This window comes from Filicampus tigris, chromosome 12 (genome assembly GCF_054856515.1).
Source record: "Filicampus tigris isolate MCC_2025a chromosome 12, RoL_Ftig_1.0, whole genome shotgun sequence".
Lineage (NCBI taxonomy): Eukaryota > Metazoa > Chordata > Actinopteri > Syngnathiformes > Syngnathidae > Filicampus > Filicampus tigris.
Window position 1 is genome coordinate 11,318,545 of NC_141228.1, and position 25,314 is coordinate 11,343,858.

The 25,314-nt window shown below is 40.2% G+C and overlaps 2 protein-coding genes across 4 annotated transcripts; one reads left to right on the forward strand and one right to left on the reverse strand.

The window, feature by feature from the left end:
• Positions 1 to 352: 352 nt before the first annotated feature.
• Positions 353 to 15,182, forward strand: LOC147138339 (afadin- and alpha-actinin-binding protein-like). 2 transcript variants are annotated; one of them, XM_086047675.1, is made up of 14 exons: positions 353 to 424; positions 1,737 to 1,849; positions 3,639 to 3,796; positions 6,851 to 7,054; positions 8,025 to 8,135; positions 10,211 to 10,346; positions 10,422 to 10,497; positions 10,578 to 10,758; positions 11,463 to 11,613; positions 12,816 to 12,922; positions 13,017 to 13,190; positions 13,298 to 13,415; positions 14,085 to 14,214; positions 14,295 to 15,182. In XM_086047675.1, exons 2-14 carry the CDS (start codon positions 1,834 to 1,836, stop codon positions 14,419 to 14,421), a joined length of 1,689 nt encoding a protein of 562 aa, XP_085903801.1. In that variant the 5' UTR covers positions 353 to 424; positions 1,737 to 1,833; the 3' UTR covers positions 14,422 to 15,182. The 2 variants fall into 2 exon arrangements, with proteins under 2 accessions (XP_085903801.1, XP_085903802.1); XM_086047676.1 differs by having other exon boundaries at positions 13,020 to 13,190.
• Positions 15,183 to 16,152: 970 nt separating this feature from the next.
• LOC147138340 (vitellogenin-1-like) lies at positions 16,153 to 24,534 on the reverse strand. 2 transcript variants are annotated; one of them, XM_086046279.1, is made up of 33 exons: positions 24,495 to 24,534; positions 24,206 to 24,223; positions 23,792 to 23,943; positions 23,460 to 23,711; positions 23,218 to 23,379; positions 22,986 to 23,134; positions 22,751 to 22,901; positions 22,499 to 22,656; positions 22,262 to 22,427; positions 22,059 to 22,184; positions 21,752 to 21,970; positions 21,317 to 21,534; positions 21,148 to 21,245; positions 20,954 to 21,078; positions 20,775 to 20,876; positions 20,564 to 20,683; positions 20,248 to 20,434; positions 20,062 to 20,155; positions 19,799 to 19,984; positions 19,571 to 19,709; positions 19,281 to 19,491; positions 18,747 to 19,207; positions 18,635 to 18,676; positions 18,500 to 18,562; positions 18,195 to 18,401; positions 17,970 to 18,112; positions 17,741 to 17,876; positions 17,273 to 17,658; positions 17,099 to 17,193; positions 16,886 to 16,980; positions 16,632 to 16,797; positions 16,355 to 16,513; positions 16,153 to 16,275 (listed from the first exon to the last, which is right to left on the reverse strand). In XM_086046279.1, the coding sequence occupies exons 1-33, from the start codon at positions 24,532 to 24,534 to the stop codon at positions 16,175 to 16,177; spliced, it is 5,127 nt and encodes a 1,708-aa protein (XP_085902405.1). In that variant the 3' UTR covers positions 16,153 to 16,174. The 2 variants fall into 2 exon arrangements, with proteins under 2 accessions (XP_085902405.1, XP_085902404.1); XM_086046278.1 differs by having other exon boundaries at positions 17,273 to 17,453; positions 17,535 to 17,658; positions 20,954 to 21,245.
• Between the last annotated feature and the right edge of the window lie 780 nt (positions 24,535 to 25,314).

Below are 25,314 nucleotides of genomic sequence, written 5' to 3' on the forward strand. Positions count from 1 at the left end.
CAATTATGACTTTATTACAGTGTTCGGCTGATAGTGTATACAAATAAAATTGTATTGAATTGTATTAGTAACAGATTTACATACACGTTCAAGTTACGTCGCTGCCGTAGTTACGGAACTTTCCGTCACACACAAATTAATATCGGGCCATTTTCATTCTGGCGTACTTTATTTGATCACACCCCCACACACGTCCATTATTTAGGGGGTTTATACGCACACAAACCAAAATTTTGTGTTTTTAAAAAATATTTAACTAACGCGAAATCCATGAGCCAATCCAAAGAGTTGTTGTATGTTGCTAAGCGACGTGTCAGCCAATCCGCGTGTTTTTTTGCTTTGTGTGCTCTAATTTTGGAGAGGCGAGACCGACGAGCTGTTCCAGCAGGGCGAGGAGCGGTGAGGGAGAGAAAAATGACTTTTTGTAAGTATATCACCCAGATTTAATTTGTTTTCTCGTATTTGAAACATTGAATATTACCATCTGTTTGAATTAATATTGAACTGTGCTGTAAATAAGACGTCAGGAAGTTGGGCGTAACCGAGGCGACCCCGACACCTGCCCCCACGACCTCACTCAAATTGCCCTTTTTGCGCTGCTTAACAGTTGTAAATAAACACAATTTGTGATGATTGTGCTAAGATGTGTCGTTACCTCATGTTTGTTCCCTCATTGAATTAAAGCACGTCATGGTCATGACACAGCCTTATTCCATATGAATGCATGTTTGCGTCGCATTTGTTACCTTCATCGTAGTTCCACTTTAACCAGTTCACCGTTGTCAATTCAGTTAAACACCTTTCAGTTGACCTACAAGGTAAATTCGGAAACTTCACTTTGTGCTGCTGCTTGGATTGTTGTGTTGTATTGACATGTATTTCTAATACTTTGATACTTCACAATTTAACGTTGAAAGCCTTGTGAAAATTTGAATTGCAGTGAGCCTCACTGTGGAGACTGTTGAACAAATGCAGGGATTTTTTATTTATTTTTTAACCGAGAAGGCTACCTGACAAACACAATTCACCGATATAATGTAGCCTTATTGAGTGGGAATTATTGAGTATGTTGTTGTGGAGATAAAGCACCATACTGCCTGTCTGGGATTAGCCTGATCAGATAAGCAAAAGAGATAAGATGCCGCTCCCAACCTGTGAGCTGTTAAATAGGGTGACAATTCTCAGAGAAAACCACCACAATAATTTATAGGAAATGCTTCCCGAAATGGTGCACCTCAAGAGCCTGCAGAAGATAAATTCATTTATTTCAGTAATTCGTTTTTTTTTTTTAAATGAAGCTCATAATACTGATTTATTGAACACATACTTTATATAATACATATTTGCAGAAGGTTGGTTGTTTTTTTTAATTGTTTAGATTAAGATTTAGAATTTTGAATTCTAGTTCATCCCTCCTGACTGCCAGACAGTGCTTCAATCACTGGATGATTACTCTTGTGCTTCTTTTGATTAGCTGTAAATTATCAAACTTATGAAAACAAATATCATGATTTGACTTTACTCTCTGTAGTAAATGTTAATATATGAGTTTAATATCTTATTTGAATATGCTTGTTATACTGAATCACACTAAAACATTCCACCTTAAGAATATTTATGTTGTTGCATGTTCAGATTTATTCCATCATTTGAAAATATTCCCTAGACTATTCACCTAATTTTCCATTTGTACGTTTTTACTTGACAGTGTCATCTAATATGAGCCTCTATTTCAGGTGCTGGCTGCATAAGGAGCATATTGGAACGCTAGACGTGTGCAAGTGTACAGTGTATGAAGTGGATTTTCAAAACATCGGAGGCTCCACTTCAACCATGCCAGAGTCCTCGGGTGAGTTAAAGTCTAAAACATCCTAATAATAATCGTTTAAAATTAGAACTCCCGATAGTAACATCAAGCAGATTAAAGGTGGCCGATACTGATAATTGGGGATAAACAAGCCAATATCCGATATTTTGGCTGATAACCGATATCAGGGGCGGAGCCATGGGTGGGCCTGGGTGTGCACAGGGCCACCCAGACTGACAGACTGCCCACCCAGTGAGATTCATGAAAAAAAAAACAATTTTACATTTTTAGTAAATTATTAAATAATTTTTGAATTTGTGTTTCGTTGTGTTTTATTTTTATTTTTTATTTTGTCGAATTTTAAGAATGGCATAATTGTGGTTGTCAAAGGAAGATCTGAACTTCAGATTATTCCGTTTGTCATTTTATTTGAATACACGATGTGTCGGGATAGGAGGATTGTATAAATATTCAGACCCACCCTGATTTTTCCAGGCCCACCCATTAGCCACGTTCTGGCTCCGCCCCTGACCGATATGTGACATTCGAAATAAGCACATTAGTATACATAGAATACTGTACATTAAAACAAATTATCATAATACCCAAAATATGATCCAAGACAAAAGACTGAGAACACTAAATATTCGCAAAAACATCAATTAGTCAAATTTCTTTTGCAGACATCTCAAAAGTAAATGTTGAAGCAAACATTGAAAAGTGATAAAAGTTGACAAATTATATATATATATATATATATATATATATATATATATATATATATATATATATATATGTATATACATACAAGTCTGGTTTGATATTGTGTGACAAAGTCACAGCTTACCATGGAATAAAAAAAAAAACGTTTCTCGAGCCGTTTCTCTCAGCTTGAGTGAGTGGTGGAAAAGTGACACTTGGGCAGCAAAAAGTATAATACATCGGCTACATATTGTCTGATTTATCAATGATACACTTTAATCTGCCTCATTTAATCAGCCCGCCGATAAATTGTGGAACTCGAATGTGGATCTGTCACCTACATACTGTCAACCTCTTGTGCTTTTCAAGCCAGAAGTCAATTATAGGCTCTTAGTCTATTCTTAGCATGTGTGTGTGGGGGGGTGGAGTGTACTGTGTGTGTGTGTGTGTGTGTGTGTGCCAGCTAATTGTTATTACAATGGAACTTCTGAAGGAAAAAATGTTTTATAATGCTGCTAAAACTCTGTTTTGTTCCGATTCCCAAACAATTTTCTCATTTGAAATAATATGTTATAAGACAAAACTGTTGTAGTTTTAAAACCTTTATGATTTTAAGTAGCAACGTGAGATTTCCCAAGAAAACACCCGTAGGCACAGAGAACTCATGCAAATTTCACACCGGAAGGCCGGAGAACCTCCCTGGCTTCAGCGAACGCAAAATTTGGTGGACATACCTATCATAACAGGATGCATTAAATGTGTCTGAAGGACACATGTCTAAAAATGGTCAGCAAGTTCGCCATTTTGGTTTGAAGCAGCCATTTTGGGTGAATTCCGTGGTTTGCGCTATGATGAACCTCTATGACAGGAATTCGCCTAAATCATAATCCTAGAAAGATGAAGATGCTAAATGTCTTAGTTTTTTTGTCCCTCCCATCTAATCTAGATGGAGCACAGCTTCAAAGTTTGAAAATCATTTGTAGGATTCGCAATGAAAAAGGCAGTTGAGAGCGCCCATTCATTTCTGCTTGCGGCTGACATTCTTGTACCTGCTCAACATAATGTTATTCCCTGAAATAACAGTCACTTTACATGTGTGCTACGCATCTAACAGACATTGTTTCCTCAGATGTGAAGGATGTTTGCAGCAGCTCTATCAAATGTCAAACACCCCCCCTAATGGGGTACATCACTTCGTCACCGCTGCCTCCGCACAGGAACTCCTACTTGCTCATGAACTTCTGCAATGAGAACAATGTGCCAGAATGTGTAACACATATCAATCAGGTTAGTGACCTCTGATTGCACAGTAACACCGTATTGACAAAAATACATCCACAAAGTATCTTGTAGCCTTCTTAGAAAAATGAGGAGCTGTTAAAGCTGTAAAGTTGGGACCCGCTTTTTACATTTTCACTAGGTGTCCCAATATATATATTTTTTTGTGTACAGTATGTTACCTAAGCGAGTATGCCCCTCACATTTTCTTAGATATTTTATTTTGTTTTCATGGAGCAACACTGAGGAATTGACACTTGCTCCCATTAACCAGTGTGCACTGCACAGTTTGTATAGCAGCGTAAATTTACTGTTCCCTCAAAATAACTCAACACACATCCATTAATGTCCAAACAGCTGGCAACAAAAGTGAGTAGACCCCTGAGTGAAAATGTGCAAACTGCGCCCAATTAGCCATTTCCCCTCCCCAATGTCATGTGACTCATTAGTGTTACAAGACATGGCAAAGACCTCTCTTAGGATTTGAAAAAAAGAATTGTTGCTTTCTGTAAAGATGGCTTCAGCTATCAGATTACCAACTGATTGCCAACTGAAAATGAAAATGAGATACAGCACAGTGGCCAACACCGTACAGTGGTTTAACAGAACAGGTTTCACTAATCACAACCGGCCTAGCCATGGTCGACCAATGATTTTTTTTTTTGTGGGATACAGAAATGTACTGCAGCGATACCTCTACTTACGAACGTCTCTTCATAAGAAATACGAAATTTTCAAGTTACGAAACGCCTCAAAAGGAAAATATTGCCTCTTGTTACGAAAGAAATTTCAGGATACGAAAGGTAAAAATACAGTATGGGCTGCTACTCGCAGCTCCAGAGTTTCATGAACGCAACATACTGATAGCTGCTCTGCCATTGGCTATTACCAAGCATCTTCCTGGCATCCCATTGGCTAAGAGGGACCTCTACCGCATGGGTCTATGTGTGTAGATAGACAGGTGGATAGAAATACAGTATATGTGATAAATATTAGAGATAGACCGATATGCTTTTTTCAGCGCTAATACCGATGCCGATAATTAGTGATTAAGGAGGCCGATAACCGATATTTTAAGCCAATATTTATTCGTAGAAAAAAAGGTTAAAATGGTGTCAAAATTTTGAAAAATAAAAACTCCAGCACTTGACTTAGTTTAAAGGCCTTTAAGCACCTGTATATTAAAACACTTTAGTGATTTACAACATTTTAAAGCTTTTTAGATCTTAGAAAATAGACAACTTTGTTTTACAAGTCTAACAAAAAGTGTAGGGAGCTCCCAGGCTCAGATGCATGTCTTATACTTCAATGAAAACAAACGTCTTCATAAAGTTTACTACAATAAATAGTTTTTGAAATGTTTATGTTTCACACATCTTTGTTTTAAAGCTCAAAAAGAGAAAAAGTGCATCCTCAACTCAGCTACTAGCCAGAAAAATAATCTCATCAACACGTCTTTGTCTTCTCTCCATTGCCTTTTTGTGGGTGTTCTGACTTTCTGTGGAAGCAGAAAATGTGACACTTTTTGCTCAAAATGCATGTGACCGGACTTTCACTTACAGTACTTTGCCGTCAATCTTTGCACCATGTGCAGCACTACTTTGCATGGAGCGGTGGTTGTTTTAAAGTGCTCTATAAAGTTGAGTCGAGTTTAGCTTTTCGTCACGTGGGTTACACTCAGACACGCACTCATTCACTTTCTTTTATCAACATTTCCCTGTCAGCAACTTCACTGCTCTCCGGAGCCATGTCGTTCACAAAGGATTCACCTCTGCATTGTGACAATGACGGAGCGGTTAGCTTCAAGTCAAGACATCTTACCGTGGCAAGCAGAACTGCCCCTTGTGTTTACAAGACATAGAAGGGCTCATAGTAATGTTACAAGTGGTTGTCAGTTATAGTAGACTGACATTTTTGTTAACATTTCCTCGAAGTGTTTAATAGCTTGAATTTCTCCTGTGCCGTGCTGCTCAGAGAGACACAGGCAACTTTACGCTGATTGGCTTGTTACCCACTGCACAAGGAACCAATCAGATGGTGCTCTGGATGGACCAATCTGTTTTGGAGGCAGGGCCAGTCGCGCAGCACAGAGAGAGAGAGAACCATGCCGCAGCAAGCTGCAATAAACCAGCTTTTAATTTATCGGCCTTAAAATGAAAAAAAAGGCCGATGCCGCTAATCGCCAAAATGCCAAATATTGGCCCCGATAATCGGCCCCGCCGATAATCGGTCTATCTCTAATAGATATGTCTATGCAGCGTCCTCGTCATTCACCCCTCGTCCTCGTCATTCCACTTTACGTTTTACGTGAATTAGAAACGAGGAAAAGAAAAAAAGGAGAACTTTTTTTTTTGTTCCTACAAACAAAGCAAGAGATAATAGAAAAGTATGAAAAAGGGATGCGTTTGGTTGATCTCGCCAAAGAATATGACCGTAACGTATCGACAGTCGTCACGTTATTAAATCAGTTCTTTACAAAACGCCAGGCAAAAACCATTTCTGAGAGAGAACATGAACCAAAGAGGGCAAAAAGCGATGAGGACAGCAATTAAAAGGTAAACGAGCATCATTTTTATTCTTTACTCTATTCTTTTTTTTTTCACATTATGCACAACTCTAATTTATTGTGCAAGAATGCAATTGGAACATGTATTTGTTACATGTTTTGCTCCATTTTTACGCTTTATAAAACATTTATGTCTGAATATTGGAGGGCTTGGAACAGATTAGGGCATTTACATTAAAAACGCGTCTCTACTTACAAAATGTTCTAGTAAAGAAATTTCTTCCAGAACCAATTAATTTTGTAAGTAGAGGTACCACTGTATATCATTGCTATCCTGTGAAAAACACATGTACAATTTTGGATTTAAAATTTTTTTTTATGTTTACGTTAATGTGATGTCTCTAACCCGAAAACCCCCTTCATGTAAGAATAAGGAACATTTAAAAAATGGGCATAAGTGTTTTTCACAGGACAGTGACGATATGTTACGACGCAGTGTTAAAATCTTTCTGTAAAAACGGCACCAAAAATGTTTGGGCTTCCCTCTTCATTTACAGGAGGTGTTATCACTGGGACTTCCACCAGTTTGGACGCAGTCGGGCAGCAGCTCGGACGTGAATGTCGTCTCGGTACTCAACTGCATGTACGAGCTGCTTCAGCTGCACCGCAGAGGCCTCCAAACTCTGGAGAACATGGAGATGAAACAGTTGAAGTCCAGCAACAATGTTGACTCCCTGCAGCTCACCATCACGCGCATAAAGGTAACATCGCCCCTGGTAAAAAAAACATAAAGCCGCACTTTTTGATGTCACTTTCTTGTCTATTCTTAGCTTTGCATTTTACTCATTCAAGGCCAGCCTTTTTCATGGATCACAACTCATTGAGTGCCAGCCGTTTTAGAGCACTTTGACAGACCCACAGAATATTATGTTCTAGGATTACACTGGTCAACAGCAAATTTTAATCTGAGATGGTTATATGTAGCCCCAAAACAGCAACAGGTGGATTTTTTTTTTCCTGAAACGTCTTACCTATAAATTAGAACGCACTGTAAAATCCGTATTGCGCAAGCTTTACTTCACAACAAATAATGAAAACATACCAAAAACCTAATGTGCTAGGAAAAAAGTAAAGATATTCCTTGATGAAAATTTGCCATTGACCAGTGCTATCATAACACGTAATCTGAATTTTATACATGTATGTTCCCTGTTCAAGTGTATGCTTCAGATTGTCAGACGAAAGGTGGTTGTGTGCCTAAATTCCTCCCCCCACTAAACAGATGACAAACAGGTGATTTTAAATGTAAACTGGTGCATTGCTACCATCTGCTGGCGGTTTGGTTAATTAGCACTCATCAGGCGCTTGCAATTTAAAGGGGAACAGCATCAGACTCTTCCTCTCAATGAAAAAAAAAAAATCAAACGACAAAGCACGTCCTTGGCACTGAATGTTTTGATTCTTCAGTTGTTCTTGGCATTTAAAGAGTTAAATCACCAAAATTGTGTTTTGTTGTTTTAAGATTTTGTTTTTGTTGATTTCTGCATTTAATTGTGAACTGTTATTAAATAAAATCCACACATGCTGAAGCATTCAGATCACTATTCAGATCTATTCCACTGAAGGGCACACCCCCATGCCAAAAACAGGACGTACTTTCTTTATTGTATCATGTTGGAATTCACAACATGTTTTTTAATTCCCTCTCTTGATGCCATGTTGTTATCATAGGAGCAGCTTGAAGTTGCCAAAAGAGAGAACATGGGACTTCTTGAGCGGGAACGACAGCTCCAGCTGAAAGTGAAGAGTTTGCAGAACTGCTTGAAAAACGAAAAGGAAGAGGTGCTTTAAGACGGGCAAATATCTGTTTTGAACGACATAACAAAACACAACACTCATGTCCTGTAAATCCCATCCGTACTGTATTTGCTACCAGATACACTCTAAAAACAGTTGGGTTATTTCACTAACCCAATTTTTGGATTGTTTGTGTTGGGTCAAAATTCTGGGTTATTTCTTATAAATTAACCCAATTGTTGGTTCAAATTAAATATATATAGGGTTATATGCCAGTAATGTTTTATGTTGGGTCAAAAATCAACCTTACGGGCCCATACACAGGTGCCAGATGTACACTTGAATTAAGTATGACTGGCGGCCATGACAGCCACCGACATACTGTTCATTTCTACACACGCAGCATCGAGGTCAAGTCAACGACACTTTTGACATTTGGATTTCTTCATTTATCACACTGGTTTGGTAAGTACTTCACACATCGTAATCTTTTGAAAACAAGTTGCTTGTAATTGAGCGTGTGTGTTAGACAGGACAAGTGCTGGAATCGTACAAAAAAAAAGGAATTAGTTTGCTGCCATTGTATAATGTGACACTTCACAAGAACTGTGCGTTCTCCAAATAATGTTCCATATTAACTTTATGTGTTTACTGTAATCCACAGGAACATTTCTATGATTACCAGAGTGGTTCTGGTTACCTTGCTTGGAGATTGAAAACTGTTGAGCGCAACTCTCCTCAAGAGGTCAATATGTCTCAACACACTTTTCAAGATGGACCCACAACTCATCAAAGCCCGTGTGAAAGTGTGAGGCAGTTGTCTGGTGATGACCGCAAGGAAGCAATGCTTGGTTTAAAGAACTGAAATAAATTGTGTACCATTTTACAAATGTATCTATTTCATGGACTGATTTGCATTTCCTGGCTGACAGCCAATCGGAGTGATTGTCACTGACACCACTTTGCAGACTGCCGCAGGTGTCTTATTCGTTCAATTCATATAGCACCATGAGACAAAATATACGACTTTGCCATAATTCTAAACACTACTTTTTCATTTAGATGTGTTCTCACTCCCACCATGAATGTGCTGAACAAAATTCTGGACACGGATAAATTCTACTTTAGGAAACAATGACTGAGGACCCCACAACAAACAATGACCTCCCTGCCATGTTAACATAAGCATATCCCTGATTAGGCTGAGATTAAATTTGGCCGCCTCGTGACCTTGTCACGCGCATGAGGACCGATTAGTGGGCTGGACTAAAATCTGCTTCCGCCCTTGCTTAGTTGAGCCTTTTTTTTTCACATTTTTTTCGTGTCACCCCTAAAAATGAGTTTCTGACCAGTCCGGCCCCGGGAGGGAGTACCCAGCTCTGGCCAAATGTACATTATTCGCTGCTGTTATTGTTGCTGAAATTATGTCAATGTCAGTGATGTACCTGAGATAAATACCCGTTTTTTTTTTAACTTTCACTTGTTATTGATACATTTTTGGTGAAGGGGCAGTATCCTTAGCATTATAAATAAAATGAATAAATACAAAAATAATGGAATAACACAATTATTTGCATTGTTTTGACCCATTTTGTTGAGTTCATTTAATCCTTAAAGTTGGATCAAAACTGAATAACCCAATTTTTTGGTTCAAATTGACCCAAGTTTGGGTCGGCCCTTTTGTAACACAACAATTGGTGTTTTTAGAGTGTATGCTGCAGCAAACAGAAAAGTGAGAAAATACATTAAGTCTTGATTGTTGTAAAGTATCTCATTATGATAAGTCAACATATCTCTGTCAAGCATGCCCACAGAATAGAGACGCTGACCACGTAACATGGATAGCAACGTAGAGCACATTATTTCAGCATATTGCATGCATTTGTCTCATTATTGGCACAAAATGTGGTCAAATTCAAATTTTCTGCCTTTTACTCAAAGTCAGCTGGGATAGGATCCAACCCCCTCGCAACACTGAACAAGATAAGCGATATACAAAATGCATGGATCAATCTTTTTTTTTTTTTTTAAAGTCACATGACAAAACATGAGTACTACAAATTGTGCTATGCATTTTACAGTCTCAGAGATCGTGACCACTTCCAACTTTTGTGTTCCAGATTCACAAGCTGCAGAACATCGTCTCCAGCCGGGCCAGCCAGTACAATCACGAGATGAAGAGGAAAGAGAGAGAGTTTAACAAACTGAAAGAGAGACTGAACCAGCTCCTGGTGGACAAAAAGGAGAAGAGACTTGGTTAGATTTCCTGATTTGCACCATCATTGTTCAACTAGCCAATGTGCACAGAAGATGACTTTCTGTTGCTTTTAGCTATTGATATGTCAAACAAACTTGGAAGAGCAGATGGCAAGAGAAGCCTCTGGAAGACTGAGAAGACGGAAGCAAAGTAAGTTGTCTTTTTTTTTTAACTCAAAAGAAAGTTCAAACATTTATCTCTAGCTCAATGATTTGTGTGTTTTACTGCAGGCACGAGGGGGAGATGTACAAAACTCTGCTTAGGGACTACGAGAGCAGGCAGAAGGAGCTACTTCTAGAAAATGCTGAGTTGAGAAAGGTTTTGAAGCAGATGAAAAAAGAGATGGTGGTCATTCTCAGTTCCAGGAAGCCAACTGTCAAAGGAGACAAACCGGACAACGGTGCCCTAGAAGTAGGTACAACACAATCAACGGATAGTATACAGTGTTCCCCCACTATATGGCACTTTCATAGGACTTTGCAGTATACAGTACTTGTATATATACTGTAGTTCCCATGTATGTGGGAAAGGAGAGCCACAGAATCACTGGTCAAATCGACCCAATTTGTGGATTGGTCCATTTTTGACCCAAAATGTCGTTATTTTTAACCCAACTGTTTTTCGAGTGATATGTCACTGGTGTCGGGCAGAAACCTCGCGACTCCAAAACCATCCATTTTCAAGGAGAGAAAAAAACTGCATGTTCATTGAGCCATTAACTTTGCATCGTCAATGAAAGCAAGCCATTTTTATCACGTTACTGTATATTGGTCATTCATTTGTAAAAATGTATTTTCACATAGGGGGTTTCTGTCCGATGCTATGGAATGCATTTTTTGCTTGCAGTTTTTCATGTGTGTTCAAATGTGTTTACAATGTGTTTCAAAAGTGTGATTTATTACACTTGAGTGTGTTTTAATGAGTTTAATTATGTTTAATGTGTGTGGGAGATATAAAACAATTACGATTCTTTTTTTGTTTCTCTTGATTGTGAGTGGGTCTGGAATGTGTATCCTTGCAATCAACTATGCTTCTGTGTACTTTGTATAATGGTCACTAAGCTGTACTGATAGAAGAGGATGTTTTTTTTCTCTTTCATTTTGTTTTTTGTACAGGTGGACTCGGATGAGGAGGAAGAAGAGGGGATTGATTCCTGTAAGGGGAGTGTGGAGCTGTTCAGTGTTCACACTGGGGAGAAGCTGACCAACAGTGTTCGGTGTCAGTGGAGAAAACTGAAGAACCACGTTGAGAGAATGGACAGCCAAGGTAGTCAAACTATTCTTCACTGTTTCAACTAAATTCATAGTTGGAAACTGTATTCACATGGAAAAGTCCAACCAATGGAAAACAACCATTTATGATCACATTAACACCCGTTGACAAGACCAAAACTCTTCACTTAACACTGATGTTTTTGAAATGAGGGAGGAAGCGGGAGTACCCATCGAAAGCTCACACAAGCACGGCGAGAACATGCAAATTCCACCAATGAAGGCTTGAGCTGAGATTTGAACCCAGAACCTCTGAAGATGATGCCAATGTGCTTATCAGGAATCCACCGTACAAAGGTTGTTATAGTTAATGAAAACAATATAAAAAATAATATGATGTATAACGAAAAAATATAACTAAAATTGAAAAAACAATTTAGTCATTAAAATAAAATAAAAATGAAAGTGATTTAAAAAAAATGAGAACTAAACTTTTACTTTTGCTAAATTTTACATTCATATAAGTAACTATAATTATAGGGAAAACGTCCTTCGTCATTTTTAATGAAGTGTATTTATTTCAGTATTACTGTATAGCCGTAAAGAAGGAAAGTCAAACAGTCAATTTGGGAATTGTAGTTTATTTTATGACAAAATCTTAAGTGACCTTTTTTTTTCTCTTGCACTTGGCAAATACTCCATATAGTAAATTTTGGGGTCTAAAGGTAATACTAAAACTAATTTTAAAAAGTACTATTATATCTATTTTTAATTTATTATCAATATTTTTGCAAAAATAAAAACTAATATGAAAACTAAAAAAATAGCTCCAAAAACTCATCAAAGCTAACTGAATTTAAAAAATAAAAGTAAAAAAAAAATAAATAAAATACTAATTACAATGAAAAATCCCAAACAATTTGCATGTTCTCCCCGTTTTTGGGTACACCAGTGGTTTGTGTGGGTACACAAGCTTCCTCTTACATTCCAAAAACATGCTTCTCAAGTTAAAAACTCTAAAATTGTCCTTTGGTGTGAATGTGAGTGTAAATAGTTGTTTGCCTGTTTCTCTATGTGCCTCGCGATTGGCTGGCGACCAGTTATAGATGTACCCCGCCTTTGGCCAAAATCAGATGGGATAAGCTAATTCTTCCCTGGCCTGGGCTGTTCTTGGAAATGGAATTATTCAAAGATGTTAAAATGAGGAATTAAGATGAAGATAAGCCCAGGTGAACAATTTGTCGTTGACTTCGACAGATGACAGCGAAGACACTGATAATGTTCCATCAAAGGAAATGGGCAAACTAAGACTCGAGGTCCGGCAGTGTAAAGACTACATTCAGAAACAGCAACACCTCCTGCAGGTAAGAAACGAAATTTCATTGTATCTGTGTTGCAGGATTGACAAATACTGTCTGTAAATGCACTATAGTCTTTTTCCCCCCTTTCCTCCGGTAGCAGCAGCTGAGCGCTCAGTGTGAGGAGGAAACGTCCGCCATGTTGGGCGACTGCCTCACATTCCAGGAGAAGGATCGTCTCCAAGACGAATGGAAGGACCTCGAGGACCAGAGGAAGAACTTTGAGAGGGAGAGGAGGAACTTCACGGAGGCAGCAATTCGACTGAGTCAAGAGGTGATTGCGAGAAAGAATCCATAAAGAGCCACAGAGATGCATGGTGATGTTGGATTATGCTAATCACGCTGCTTTGACTATCCTGCTTATTTATCTTGTACTTGCAGAGAAAGACCTTTGAGGAAGATCGTGCTATGTGGCTCAAACACCAGTTTTTAAACTTGAGCCCTTTTGCTGACTCCAAGAAACCACAACGGTCAAAGTCACAATGCGCATTTCAGACATGTGAGTGTCTTTCTCCTAAAATGCACTTTGTGCTCATCATTCTGGTGTACACGCCTTTGCCACCTGGGGGCAGTATAGGACCAACATAGGGATAGTTATTTTTATTTAACCTTGATTATGCAGATAAGAACAGATTCCTTCTTTGCACTGCTGACCCAATTGCAGACAGCAAGACAGACAAGACACGATATGGTGTGCTTGAGACTCAGTTTTGTAGTAGTCGTTCTTTCCTGAAGATAAAGAAGATATTAGGGATGTGGCTGGCGTACAAATGCGTCGGCAACCATTTTTTTGCGATCGACTTGGTCGACTTTTTTTTCCCGGCGCTAGAATATATGCCTGTGAATATTGTTATATAGTCTGTGTACTAAATACACAGTGTGTAATTCACTTTGTCTTATGTTTAGTTTGACAGAAACCTTCAGCTAAACGTGGCATAAACACCCTGAAACTTCTCTTTTGAAGAATATTTACTAATGTTATCTGCCAAACAGCTGCTTGCTCTGAAGTGAGTTGAGACCAAAGTGAATCAGTCAATTATGTTTTTTGGTGCAGATGGTATATAATTTTTGAAACTTTGATGATTTAAAATCATAGTCACCACAGCGGATCAATAAAGCAATTTCCTAGAGAGGGAGGGTCAATATTGTTTCCTGATCTTTGCAATAGCTGAAACAGAGCCCAGTAGAGCATCACTTCCAGAAAGGCCCATCACCTCCCCCAGCCCTGGATGCGCATCAAGTGCATCATCCTCCACATCGGACCTGCTTCACACATTAAGTCTCATCTGTGAAAACAGGTACATCTTTGTCTATGTGTCGTGATGCTGATTGTAGAATCTCCCTAAGAGGGGGGGGCTTGTGACGGTGTGACTTTCAGCTCGACCAAACCAAAGAGGAGTGAAGATGTGGGAGACGCCGGCTTCTTGGCGGCGCGGCGAAAATGGTGGATCAGCGGTGGGGACCACAGCAGCCTCGCGCTCGCACGAGACAACGGCTCAATCTGACAATCAATAAGGACCAATGGGAATGTCCACGCACTCAATGTTTACAAGTCTCTTGGCAACATTGCATTCCAAAGTATTGAGAATTTAAGATTTTGGGGAACCCGAGTGAGGATATATGCTATTTAAAAAAACAAAAACAAAAACAAAAAACAGTCCCTAACCAACAAGTTGTCCCGTTCTTTTATGATGGCAAGGCTGGTAAAACTGAGAGAGAACTGTTTGATGCGCTTTGTACCTCGATTTTGCACTCGGCGTGAGTAAATAAAACAACATGGCTTTGAAGTGGTTACTGGCTTGCCCTAAATTTTCGAGATGCTCATTTTATTTTCTGTACCTTGGTAATTTATTTGCCTCATCCACTAACAAAGTGCAAAACCCTCTTTTAAATTCAGGTATGAACTGTTGGGATGTTTTATGTGTAAACCATGGAGATGATAAGCCAGGCTGCGGTCTTTGCTCCTACCCCGAATCAATAACAAAAGACTTGCTACTTGAAGTTACCACGAAAGGAGGGAAACAGTGTTGTGCTTATGTAGGTTGCTTAAGGATGTTGTTAGTATTTGACTTTATTTTGTTGATATAAAATTGTATGCACTAATTGAAGGTTCGGAGCTTTAAGAGCACTATTTACTTCTGTATATTTTATAAAATAGACTTTTTGTGCAGAAGTGTGCACAAAAGATTCCACTGCATCACTGTGACATGGAATAGCTACTGTCTTTATTTTTACTCTGCCAAATAAATAAGCAAATTACAACAAATGTCTCCTCTCATCTCTTGCAGCCAGAATGCCACATACTTTTAACCTCAGACTGTCACAATGATATGAGACTGCCATTTCTTTCCGTTTTAACCTGACTACCTGATTTAACCTGACTCATTGAGTTTCATAACCGTCAACATGTACCGAACTGAACCGAAAACCATGACCAAATAAAGTGAACCGTGGATTTTGTGAACCGTTACAGATATGCATCAGCTGACGAGGTAATGGTGATTGTTGAAATGCACTGAAAAATAGAAAATAATCAAGTGTCTGGTGTAAATACACTATATGATACGCTGTGTCCCAGTCCAAAGTGTACACTGTATGGCGCCTTTTGGCCAAAGTCAGCAACAGCAGAGACAGGCTCCAGCTCACTCGTGACCCGAATCAGGAAAAAGTACTATTGAAAATTTAAGGTGGATGTTACAGATAATGTGTCATTTTTATACAATATAATTAAGCTAACTGGCTCATTGTGTTGTCTGATTTCCAAGTACTAGTGTTTGCTTTGATGGGACAAAATGAGTGTTCTTTATTTGTCATTTTTGGGGCATCTTCACACCTTTGTTGACATGTTTCACACAAGGACATGCTTTGAGTTTGTCATGATGTCATTGTTGTGGGTGGTCAGGGTGACCACTAATGACATGACATTTCAGCAGGTCTGGTGAAAGAGTTGCAACTTGCAAAAACCATGTGGTGATTAAACAAACCAATGCCAGCTATTTTTTTTTTTCATCCGTGTGAACTTATTCGAACTTGTGCAAAATAGCCAACATGAAAATAATACATTCTATTTGTACTTGTCCATGTGTTTGTTTGTCTATGCCTGGACCTTGAGGCTGTTTATACAGGTTGATCGTCGAGTGAGATTTATGAAACCATGTTTGCAGTGTAATGACTCCACGGCATCAAGAACATTTTGGGATGCGACTTTATTTAATATTACATTCAAAACTTTGAGACTAAGTGACAGGGTAAATGTTGTTATGCGCACTGAGCTGTGCAGCTGCAAGCGAGATGAGCTTGGGTTGTTTCCCTCAGATCCACGCTGTAGTTGTTAAAGTCCTGGGGAATCATGGTGCCCTCTGCGCATACGAAGACATAAAGGCAATATGAGAAACCGTTTTATTCTTCTGCTGCTGAATATTTTATTTCAACACTCACCGTTGGCCAGACAGTGGAAGCCAATGGTGACGGCGGTGGTCTTGACAGGGAGGCAACCAGGCAGGCAGCGCAGGACGGGCTCAACCGAGAAACATTTCTCCTGACCTTGGGTATTCATCGGCCTCTCCAGCTGCACGGACTCGAGCTTCATGCGACACTCTGCAGAAAATGTGAAAGTCACTTCTTGCAGGTGTCGCTTTGCATTTATTTAGATTCACTTGGAATTTCGGACAAATTACTTTCTTTCCAATGGAATGTTTCATGTTTTGTATCTCACCTGTGGTGTCCTGGCAGCTTTGGGCCGGCAGGACCCAGGAATGAGCAAAGCTGACGGCATTCTTAGTCACACGCCCGTTGGAAGTGCGGTATTCCTGTCTTGTCTCACCATCGGCCTTTCCACAGAGTCCACAAGTCTGTCCTTTAATCCAGTCCGCCACTTTAACCTGCATGGAAACATGGGATCAACCATTCTGTCATGTGTAAAATAGGTCTGGTGATCAACAACTTAAAATGAGCTTTAAAGTTATTTACCGTCCAAGAATCTTTGTCAAAGTAGACTTCATGAAGTCCCAGGCTTGGGGCGTAGACAGAGACACCTTCTCTATTTGGTCTGATCTCAATTTTTTCTAGAAAAAAACATTTGAGAATTCCCTTGTTTACGGCAGATTTACAGCATTGAAAGGATGCGAGAGTATTTGTTCTCACGGCAGTGTTTCAATTTTAAGGGTAATAATGAGGACTAACCTGTTGGGTGCTGATAGGTTGGATTGTTGGGCGGCACCTCCCTTCCGTTAACCTTCACAACCACATCAGTGTTCCTCAGGTACAGGTCAATATCACTAAGAAAGTGAAAGTAATTTATTTATTTTTTGCATCATCAATGCTCATTTAACGCGACCTATTCTTATTTCAACTTACATGTCAGCGATTTTAACGTTAATATGGTTGCGCATATTATCATCCTTCCTGAACAAGACCATGAACTTCATCTCCTCGCTGCAGTCCTGAGCCAGAACTTGGTAGCATAACTGAGGCATCTCGGTTTTGTACCTCCTGTTATTGAACGTGGTCACCATGTCTCTGCTGAAGCTACATTCAGCTGAACGGAAGAAGAAGAGAAGACAGTTTGGTACATGAACAAGGAGTGCACGGCACAAGTTCTTTAATCCCTGTATACTACCTGCGCCGGCCTTGGAGATCAAGTAACGGACTTTATCAGCTACGTCGTCAAAAGGCGTGAGTCCTGTTAACTCATCCAGTGGCAGGGCAAGGGGGAGACGCAAAGCCAGTTTATAGATGCTGCGCTGTAAACAGAATATCACAATTGTTAGGAATCGTCTCTTGAAACAAATCATTGTCTATCCAGAAGTGCTGGATTGTTCATACTGTTGGTGTCTTGAAAATCAAATCCAAGGTCCTTTCAGATGTTGCTGCCACTGTGAATGACAACTGTTTGACGCTATTGTTGTCCCTTCCTCGGATGAATCTGTCCAATACGTAAGTAGGAATGTAGTCATACGCCCTGCGATGGAAGATTTTAGAGCAGACGTATTTTTTTTAAAAAAACAACAACAAAAAAACTGTCTTTGCGTTTGTGGTGACTGATCTTCCATACTTCTTTGCGTAGCGTTTGAAGGCAACTGGCAATTCATTCCATGTCATTCTGAGGCGAGCTGCTGGACTTTGACCAAGAAGACCAGTCTCAGCGGTGACTGTCATGTCATACTGTTTGCATGCCTGTCCCCAAGCTATTTTGGCCTTTTAAGAGACAACAGATGTCATGTAGCAGTGCATAAAGGCAGCAGTTTTTGAATTGGAAATGTGGAACTAGGTTTCTCACTGTGGCTTTGTGCTTGCTGAGCAAAACACCATCAGCACAGAGCCTCCAGTTGTTATCAGCAGCCAGGGCAGCCAGGATTATCTGAAGTCGAGCATTACTCTTGTCTGCGTAGCCAGTGATTTGGTATCCCTGGCGCTTTCCGTCGGTCCTCACAGCTTGCAGGATGACAGCAAAGGCAGGAGCATTTTCATGGCCAAGGAACTTGTTCTGGCAGAAGAAGGACAAAACAAAAAGTACAGCATTAGCGTTTAGCCAAAGGATTGGTGGTATGAGTGCTCATCATGTTCCAAAAGATCAAGTTTCACCTTGTTGTAGATTTCTTCAAAACTTGAGGCGTTGCTTCTGCTCTTTTGAGACGAAGCTTGAGACTGCACCAACATAAGATAGTAAAAATTAAATCTGCACCTTCATCGTTAAATGCGAGCACCATGTTCACATACCCTCTTGTGGTCTCGCTGGAAGGTGCGCGCCAAGTTAATTCTCTGTCAAGAAGATGAAGACAATTCAGAAATTCCGCAGTTGTTCAGAAACGGTCTGTTTTGACATGCTTACCTTCGACACTTGACGACTGGAACGTGAGGAACGAGAGCTGGCGCTGAAGAGTGATTCCAAACTAGATGCAGAGCTGAGAAGTGTGCTGTGTTTGCTGCTGCGGCTGCTCCTGCTGCTGCTTCGTCTGCTGACACGGCGGCTGCTGCTGCGGCGGCTGCTGCTGCTGTGGCTGCGTTTGCTTTTGCTGCTTTTGCTGCTTCTGCTGCTGCTGCTGCTGCTGCTGCTGCTGCTGCTGCTGCTGCTGCTGCTGCTGCGGCTGCTGCTGCTTTTTGAAGATGAAGAGGACTTGCTTGAAGACGAGGAGGAAGAAGTGCCATTCAGAAGTTTCTTGAGCTTCATCAAGACTGGTCTTCCCTCGATGATTTCCTCCTCATCCAGGTTGATCTTCTTGATGATCTTCTCTGCCGCCTTTGGGCCAACTTGAACCAGCATCTCCAGTCTTTCAACTGGTTCATCTTCATCTGAGATGAACATTAAATGAGTTGTTTATCAAACCTACTAAAAGTATGCTATTTTGAGAATTCTATTACTTACTCCGCTTCACTGACACAGAGACAGAGTGCTTTCCAGCCATTCTGTACAAAGCAATGTCCCTGATAAAAGCAGCGCTGTCTGTGGCAACCTTGACACAGCCTTTCAGTCCAGTTCCGTAAGCCTGGAAGCAGTACTTTTTAGAAAATGCTCTCCTTCTGATGGGGTTGGGATCTGTTGCCATATCCTCCTGAATGGTCTCTGAAGACACAGCCTATTGAAGGGGAAAGACAGGTAAATGGCAGTCTATATTTGTCCATACGCATGTTGCTGCCTGATATTTGAGAGCTTACCGAACTAGTAGATCGAGAGGAGGTTTTTGAGGTGAGGATCTCCTTTGAAGGTGGTCTCATGTACTGGGTAGGGATGAGGGGTGTGATTCTGGCATTGGGAATGTCTTCAATGTTTCTCACCACAGCAACGCTCACAACCCTGTTAAAGGATCAAAGTCTTGATTTACATTACCACTCTTACATTGAATACAGTACTGTACTGTGTTTCAACTGAAAGTCAAGACTTACTCAATTGCTGCAACGTCTTCAGGTACAGAAACGGGGAGAGCCGCAATCTTAAATTGACTCTCACTGACATCAAGTCTTGCTGAAATGGAGGCTGGAACAATGGAGTTGATCTTGGCTCTTGAGATGACAGCAGCCTGGAGAATTGCAGTGTTCACTCCCATCACAGCAAACATGTTCACATTAACACTAGAAGGAGAGGATGTGGTTCGAATGTTAGTATCCAAAGGATGATTTTTGACTTCACTGTCAGACTTCGTAGGCACCTTGGTTTGATGTCAGCCTTAAGCTCAATGTTGGTCTTCAGGAGATGGCGGAACTGGATGGGCTCTGGCAGAGCTGGAGTTGCAGTTGCCTTGACTACCAGAAAGTACAGTTTTAGTTTTTCTCTTGGGTTAAAAAAACATATCATCATCATCAGTAGATAGTGTAGTTTAAAAGGCAGTACATACTTTTACCAGCTGCAACAGTCACAGCAGCAGTGTACAGGCTTAGCTCCATTGGGAATCCAGCAGCCGTTGGCATGATGCGCCTCACTTCAGCAGCCAGCACGGGCTTAGCAACATGGAAAGAGACTCCTGACAGCAGAGATCTGATAGCGTCTCTACCAAGATCCTGAACATATGTCCCATTGGCCAGCTGTCCAGAAAGAATGCATCTCAATGCAAAGCCATTGTATTTCTTTATTATTAAACTGGGCTTTCTTTAAGACTTAAAACCCCCTTAGTTGCTGTTGGTAAGTCTGACAAGTTTTCAACATAACATTACCGTGATGGCCTGGTTAATCAAGTCCTGGTTGATGTCAGCGAAGGCAATTTCTTGTCCGAAGAACCTGACATAGATGGAGGCAAGAGGCTTGCTGTTGGGCATGGCCCTCCAGTCAGACAGCTGTAACAACACAAAAATAAAATCCAATTAGGATAGACCTCCATTGTATGACATCTAGTTATATCCACCTAGAATTGTGTTGATGACTTACAGCTTTGATGACCTTCCTCATCTTGGTGATCCTGTTCGTATCATCAGTTAACGCATGGCTTTTCAGCAAAGCCTCCTGGAGTCCCTCAGTTCTCACTCCAACCTAGCAAATTATCAACAATGTCAATTTGAATTTATATACGGTTAATAATTCAAAGTAAGGGGACTTCAGAATGTTACTTCAAGGACGTCAGCAGCAGCTCCAGCAATGTAGGCACTAGTCTTAGCCACAATGGTTCTTGGCAAAATGGTGGCAGCATCATTGATATAGAAAGTACTGGCAGCAGCACCAAGCATCAAGGGATCTGGGCAAATGCATTTAGTTAACAGCAATAAGGAATGTGGGGCCATGTGGAATACTGTGTAACTCTTACTGCTATATAAGTCCATCTGAATGGCTCTGCTGAAGCGAAGGCTCAGTCTTTCCAGCTTCGGACTCAAGATTTTGACTGCAACATTGCAAGCAGCGGCACTGTAAAAGAATTTTGCTAACATCAGTTTGTGCAAGACAAAACTGGCCGTGTGTCTTGAGAGGGCTTTTACATGGAGGCATGGTTTGGGACAGTGCTTCTGGTCAGGGACTTCATGTGAGAGTAGGTGAAGCTGGCCACCTGCAAGTTCTCCTCCAACTTCACAAGGTTGGCAAGACTTGTCACTAAACCCACCGGTGGCCGTGTCTCGAAGATAACAATGCATGCAAGCATGCGGAGCTCAGGATGAAGAGTCTTGTCCATATACAGCTGAAGAGCCACATCCTGGACCTAATTTAGAGTAGACATGTGCAGGGTACTTTGTAAAGACTGTAGGTATTGCAGAATAGGAATGAGACCTTCAAGGATGACTTCAAGTATAGGCAGCATCAAACGCTTTTTGAAAGACTATTAATGTGTGTGTGAGTGTGTGTGCGTGTGTGTGCGTGTAGGTGGGTGTGTGTGTGTGTGTGTGTGTGTGTGTGTGTGTGAAGCATTGCAAATATACCATTCTTGGTTCCTTCTTGGCGATGTTCCTCAAGGCCATGATTGCCTCAACGTGAACTCTAGTGGGTAGGCTTGTAGCTGCTGTGCCATGAATGGGAAGGACCTTTGTGATGGGCTTCAGGCTCATTGGATGGCCAGCATTACTCAACACCTTCAAAATGGAAACCATTTGCCGCGTGTCGCCTCTGGAGATAGACTCCGCAAGAAGGGTGTGGATGGGCTGTTTGAGAAAAGGACAGGATTGATTCACCTCTCATTCCGAAGTAGAATTAACCAGGCAAAAATACGTAATGTTAAGGTTATTTCACCTTGATCAGTTCAACGGGGCAGACAGGCTTGTCAGCACAATATTTAGAAATCATGGTACCATAGCCAAGTAACACAATCTCAGTCAGAACTGGGTTCTTCTTTATTTTGTTGTTGACTCTCAAGCTCTGAAAAAGACATATGCTTAAATGTTTCATATTTAATGAAATAACAATGTTAGGAGTGTGTGGTCAGCTTTCCTCACCTCAAACAGCTGAATGGCCTCATTGTTGGCTGTCACCATATGAACAGAGGCAACCAAAGCTTGAGCAACCTCAATGCTGCTGAGCTCATCAGCCTCAAATTTCTGAACGATGAATCTCAGGGCAACGGGAGTCCCAACGGAAGGAAGTACATCCAAGATCCATTGCCTGGAACATTAGAGTTGGTAAGTTCTCTTTTGCATTGTTTTTTATGTCTGAAACGCTGATGAAAATGTTACCTGTATGCTTTCTTTGCCTTGTGCTGGCTCCAAAGCATTTGCAAATCTTCAGGTTTGGCCATGCGAAGGAGTTGAATGAGCTCCAAAAATTTCAGAGGTGCATCTTCATGGACTCTCTCCGCATTGTTGGTGATTATATGATTCAGAACCTCCACTACCTACAAAGAAGTTAAGGTATATCATCAAATATGGTAGGAATCCCATTTCTCCTTGTAGATTTTGGTGATCTACCAAAGAAGTCTAAAGGGATACCTGAGTTTGGAGGTTGGTGACCTTCACAAGCTGGATGGGTGTTTGCAGCAGCTCGGTGGAGAACTCATACTGGAGGGATCCGCGTTGACGGTAGTCAGCTCTTACGGGCATTATGGGACTATTCTGCACCTCAAGGAAAACCAAACGTTGCCTAGGGAATAGTGAGATAAGAAGATGAATTCACTGCCTGGCAGCCTCTTAACTTTGACATAGATATCATTTTTCTTTTCCATACTTGGTCTCCATTTGAGCAGCTCCATTCATCTCTTTGAAAGGTGTGAACTGAATGAGCTCATTGACGGATGCTTCCATGATCATGACACCGTGGGGAACTGACTTCAGAATGTAGTTGTATGCGGTTGCTCCTTTCAAGTTCTTAGAATCCTGGAAGACAAACTGCAGCCTTAGCAAAACACCATTTTTCCTTCCATGAACCTGTCCATTAAAAAGACTGATCATGCAGTTACCCGCTGACACTTGGAGCATGTCTCAGTGTAGGCCAACCCGATGTCCTTCACAATCCTTTCCTGACAGTGGTTCAGATCCCTGGTCTTTGTCAGGAGGATGCGTTCAGCCTTTTCATCTTCAGTGATGGCATAGAAAGTTTTGCACACACCCTGAGCTCCGGCCTTGAGACACAAGAAGGCATTTTATAAAACGCTGTGATGGATACACAAGTAATGGAGGGGGCGGGGCCTCTTCGCTTTACCTCCTGCATCTCGTAGACATTCTGTGTCTTCTTTATGTTGAGCTGCAGGACGTTCAGGATACCTCTGTAGATGTTCAGCACCATGACCGAGACTCCCTCGGGTGCTAACATTTTTCCGACAGCACCATTGGTGTACTGAAACTTGATGGGCATCAGAAGCTGAGGCGCCAGGACTGAAGTCAGCTTGGTGGCCGGAGTAAAAGCATCCTTGGGCCAAACACCACTGTACTCGAAGAACTCAGGTTCAGCAAGCTACAGTTTCAGACATGAATGTAAACCATTGTGCATTTCCCACTCAGGTGTTGCTTGAATATTATACTGATGTACTTCACCTTGAGCATGAACGTGTCCGGTGCAGTGGCGCTGATTAAAACTTTGCTTCTCACTTTGAGTCCAGCTCTCGCCAATCCTTCCTCCGGTAGACCGCCGAGGAGCAGTGTCTCATATTTGTACACGTAAGTCTTACCGACAGCAAAGTCAGGAGCTTGAAAAGTCAAAGTGTTTATTGGCAAAAATAACAACAGTTTTGCATACAGTACAATTGATTTTTTGTTAAAAACATAGCTATTTTTATATAGTCTTTATATCTTTGCTATGCAATGAAAAGCATGTACAGTATTTCCATTATTTATGATATGTATATTACCGGTATATTCATATTCTATTTTCTAACTCACAAAATTCTGAGATTTATTTAGTAGGACAGGGACAATCTACTGTTTGTAAAAATTGAATTTCATACTCACCGAAGTTAGATTGACAAGCTAAAAGGAACGGAACAGAAATGCACAATTAATATAGTTTATTAACATTTCAAAATGGCCTCAGAATGCAAACTTTTAGTACCCTTTTTTTCAATTAACAGTAACCAATTTGACTTTAATGGATGGATGAATGTTCATTTTGAAAAAAATAAAATAAATAAGCAAAAGAAGAAAACATTAAAACAAATAAACTCTCAGGTAGAACACTCCTGATAAAATGCTAATAGAAAAAAAAGTCATTCAAAAAATGAATGATGGCAATGGCACTTACCCGCAAGGGCCAGAGTCAGGGCAAGCACAACCACTCTCATGGCTGATGGGTCGTACTTGTCTGCACTCACCAGCAGCCTTTTATAGCGAAAAATTGTGCTGCCCAGCTATTTACTTGGTCAAAGTCAAGCATCATTTGTAAATATTTGCTGTCTTCTTGAATCTGAGCCATCAAAAGAAAGTAATGCATTCATACATATAATTTATTTATTTGATCATTTATTCATGCCCAAGGCAAATTTTTATTAAAATTCCTTTTTATTTATTGAATGGCTATTACTGTTGTAACTGTAAATGACAGAAACAATCTAAAATGTGTATAATTAGATTAGTTTGTTTTTTTTATTTTGACCAACATAATTCTCTCTAAAATTATTGTTACCCTACCTCAATAATGCATATCTGTTCCCAATTTATTGACTGACTAAATTTATATTGAACAAATTATAATTATAATAATGATGATAATAATCAAATTATATATATATATATATATATATATATATATATATATATATATGTATATATTGTTGATTATAATGCCCTAGATTATGGCGAGGTTACCAGGATGTTGTTGGTGCAAGACATACACTTTCGATATGAAAAAAATGACCACTGAATTAAAGTGGAAAATCTAACTTTTGTCATGTGTTTCATTCCTAGATAGAAGACTCAAATTAAACAAGTAACATTTCACTTTGACTCAAAATTTGGTCAGGATATGAATATAAGGCTTTCAATGGATTTGTCATTTATTCAAATCAATGTCAAGAAAAGAGCAATTGCATCCCAAACAGGGGTTAATTATTAGAGACTCATTC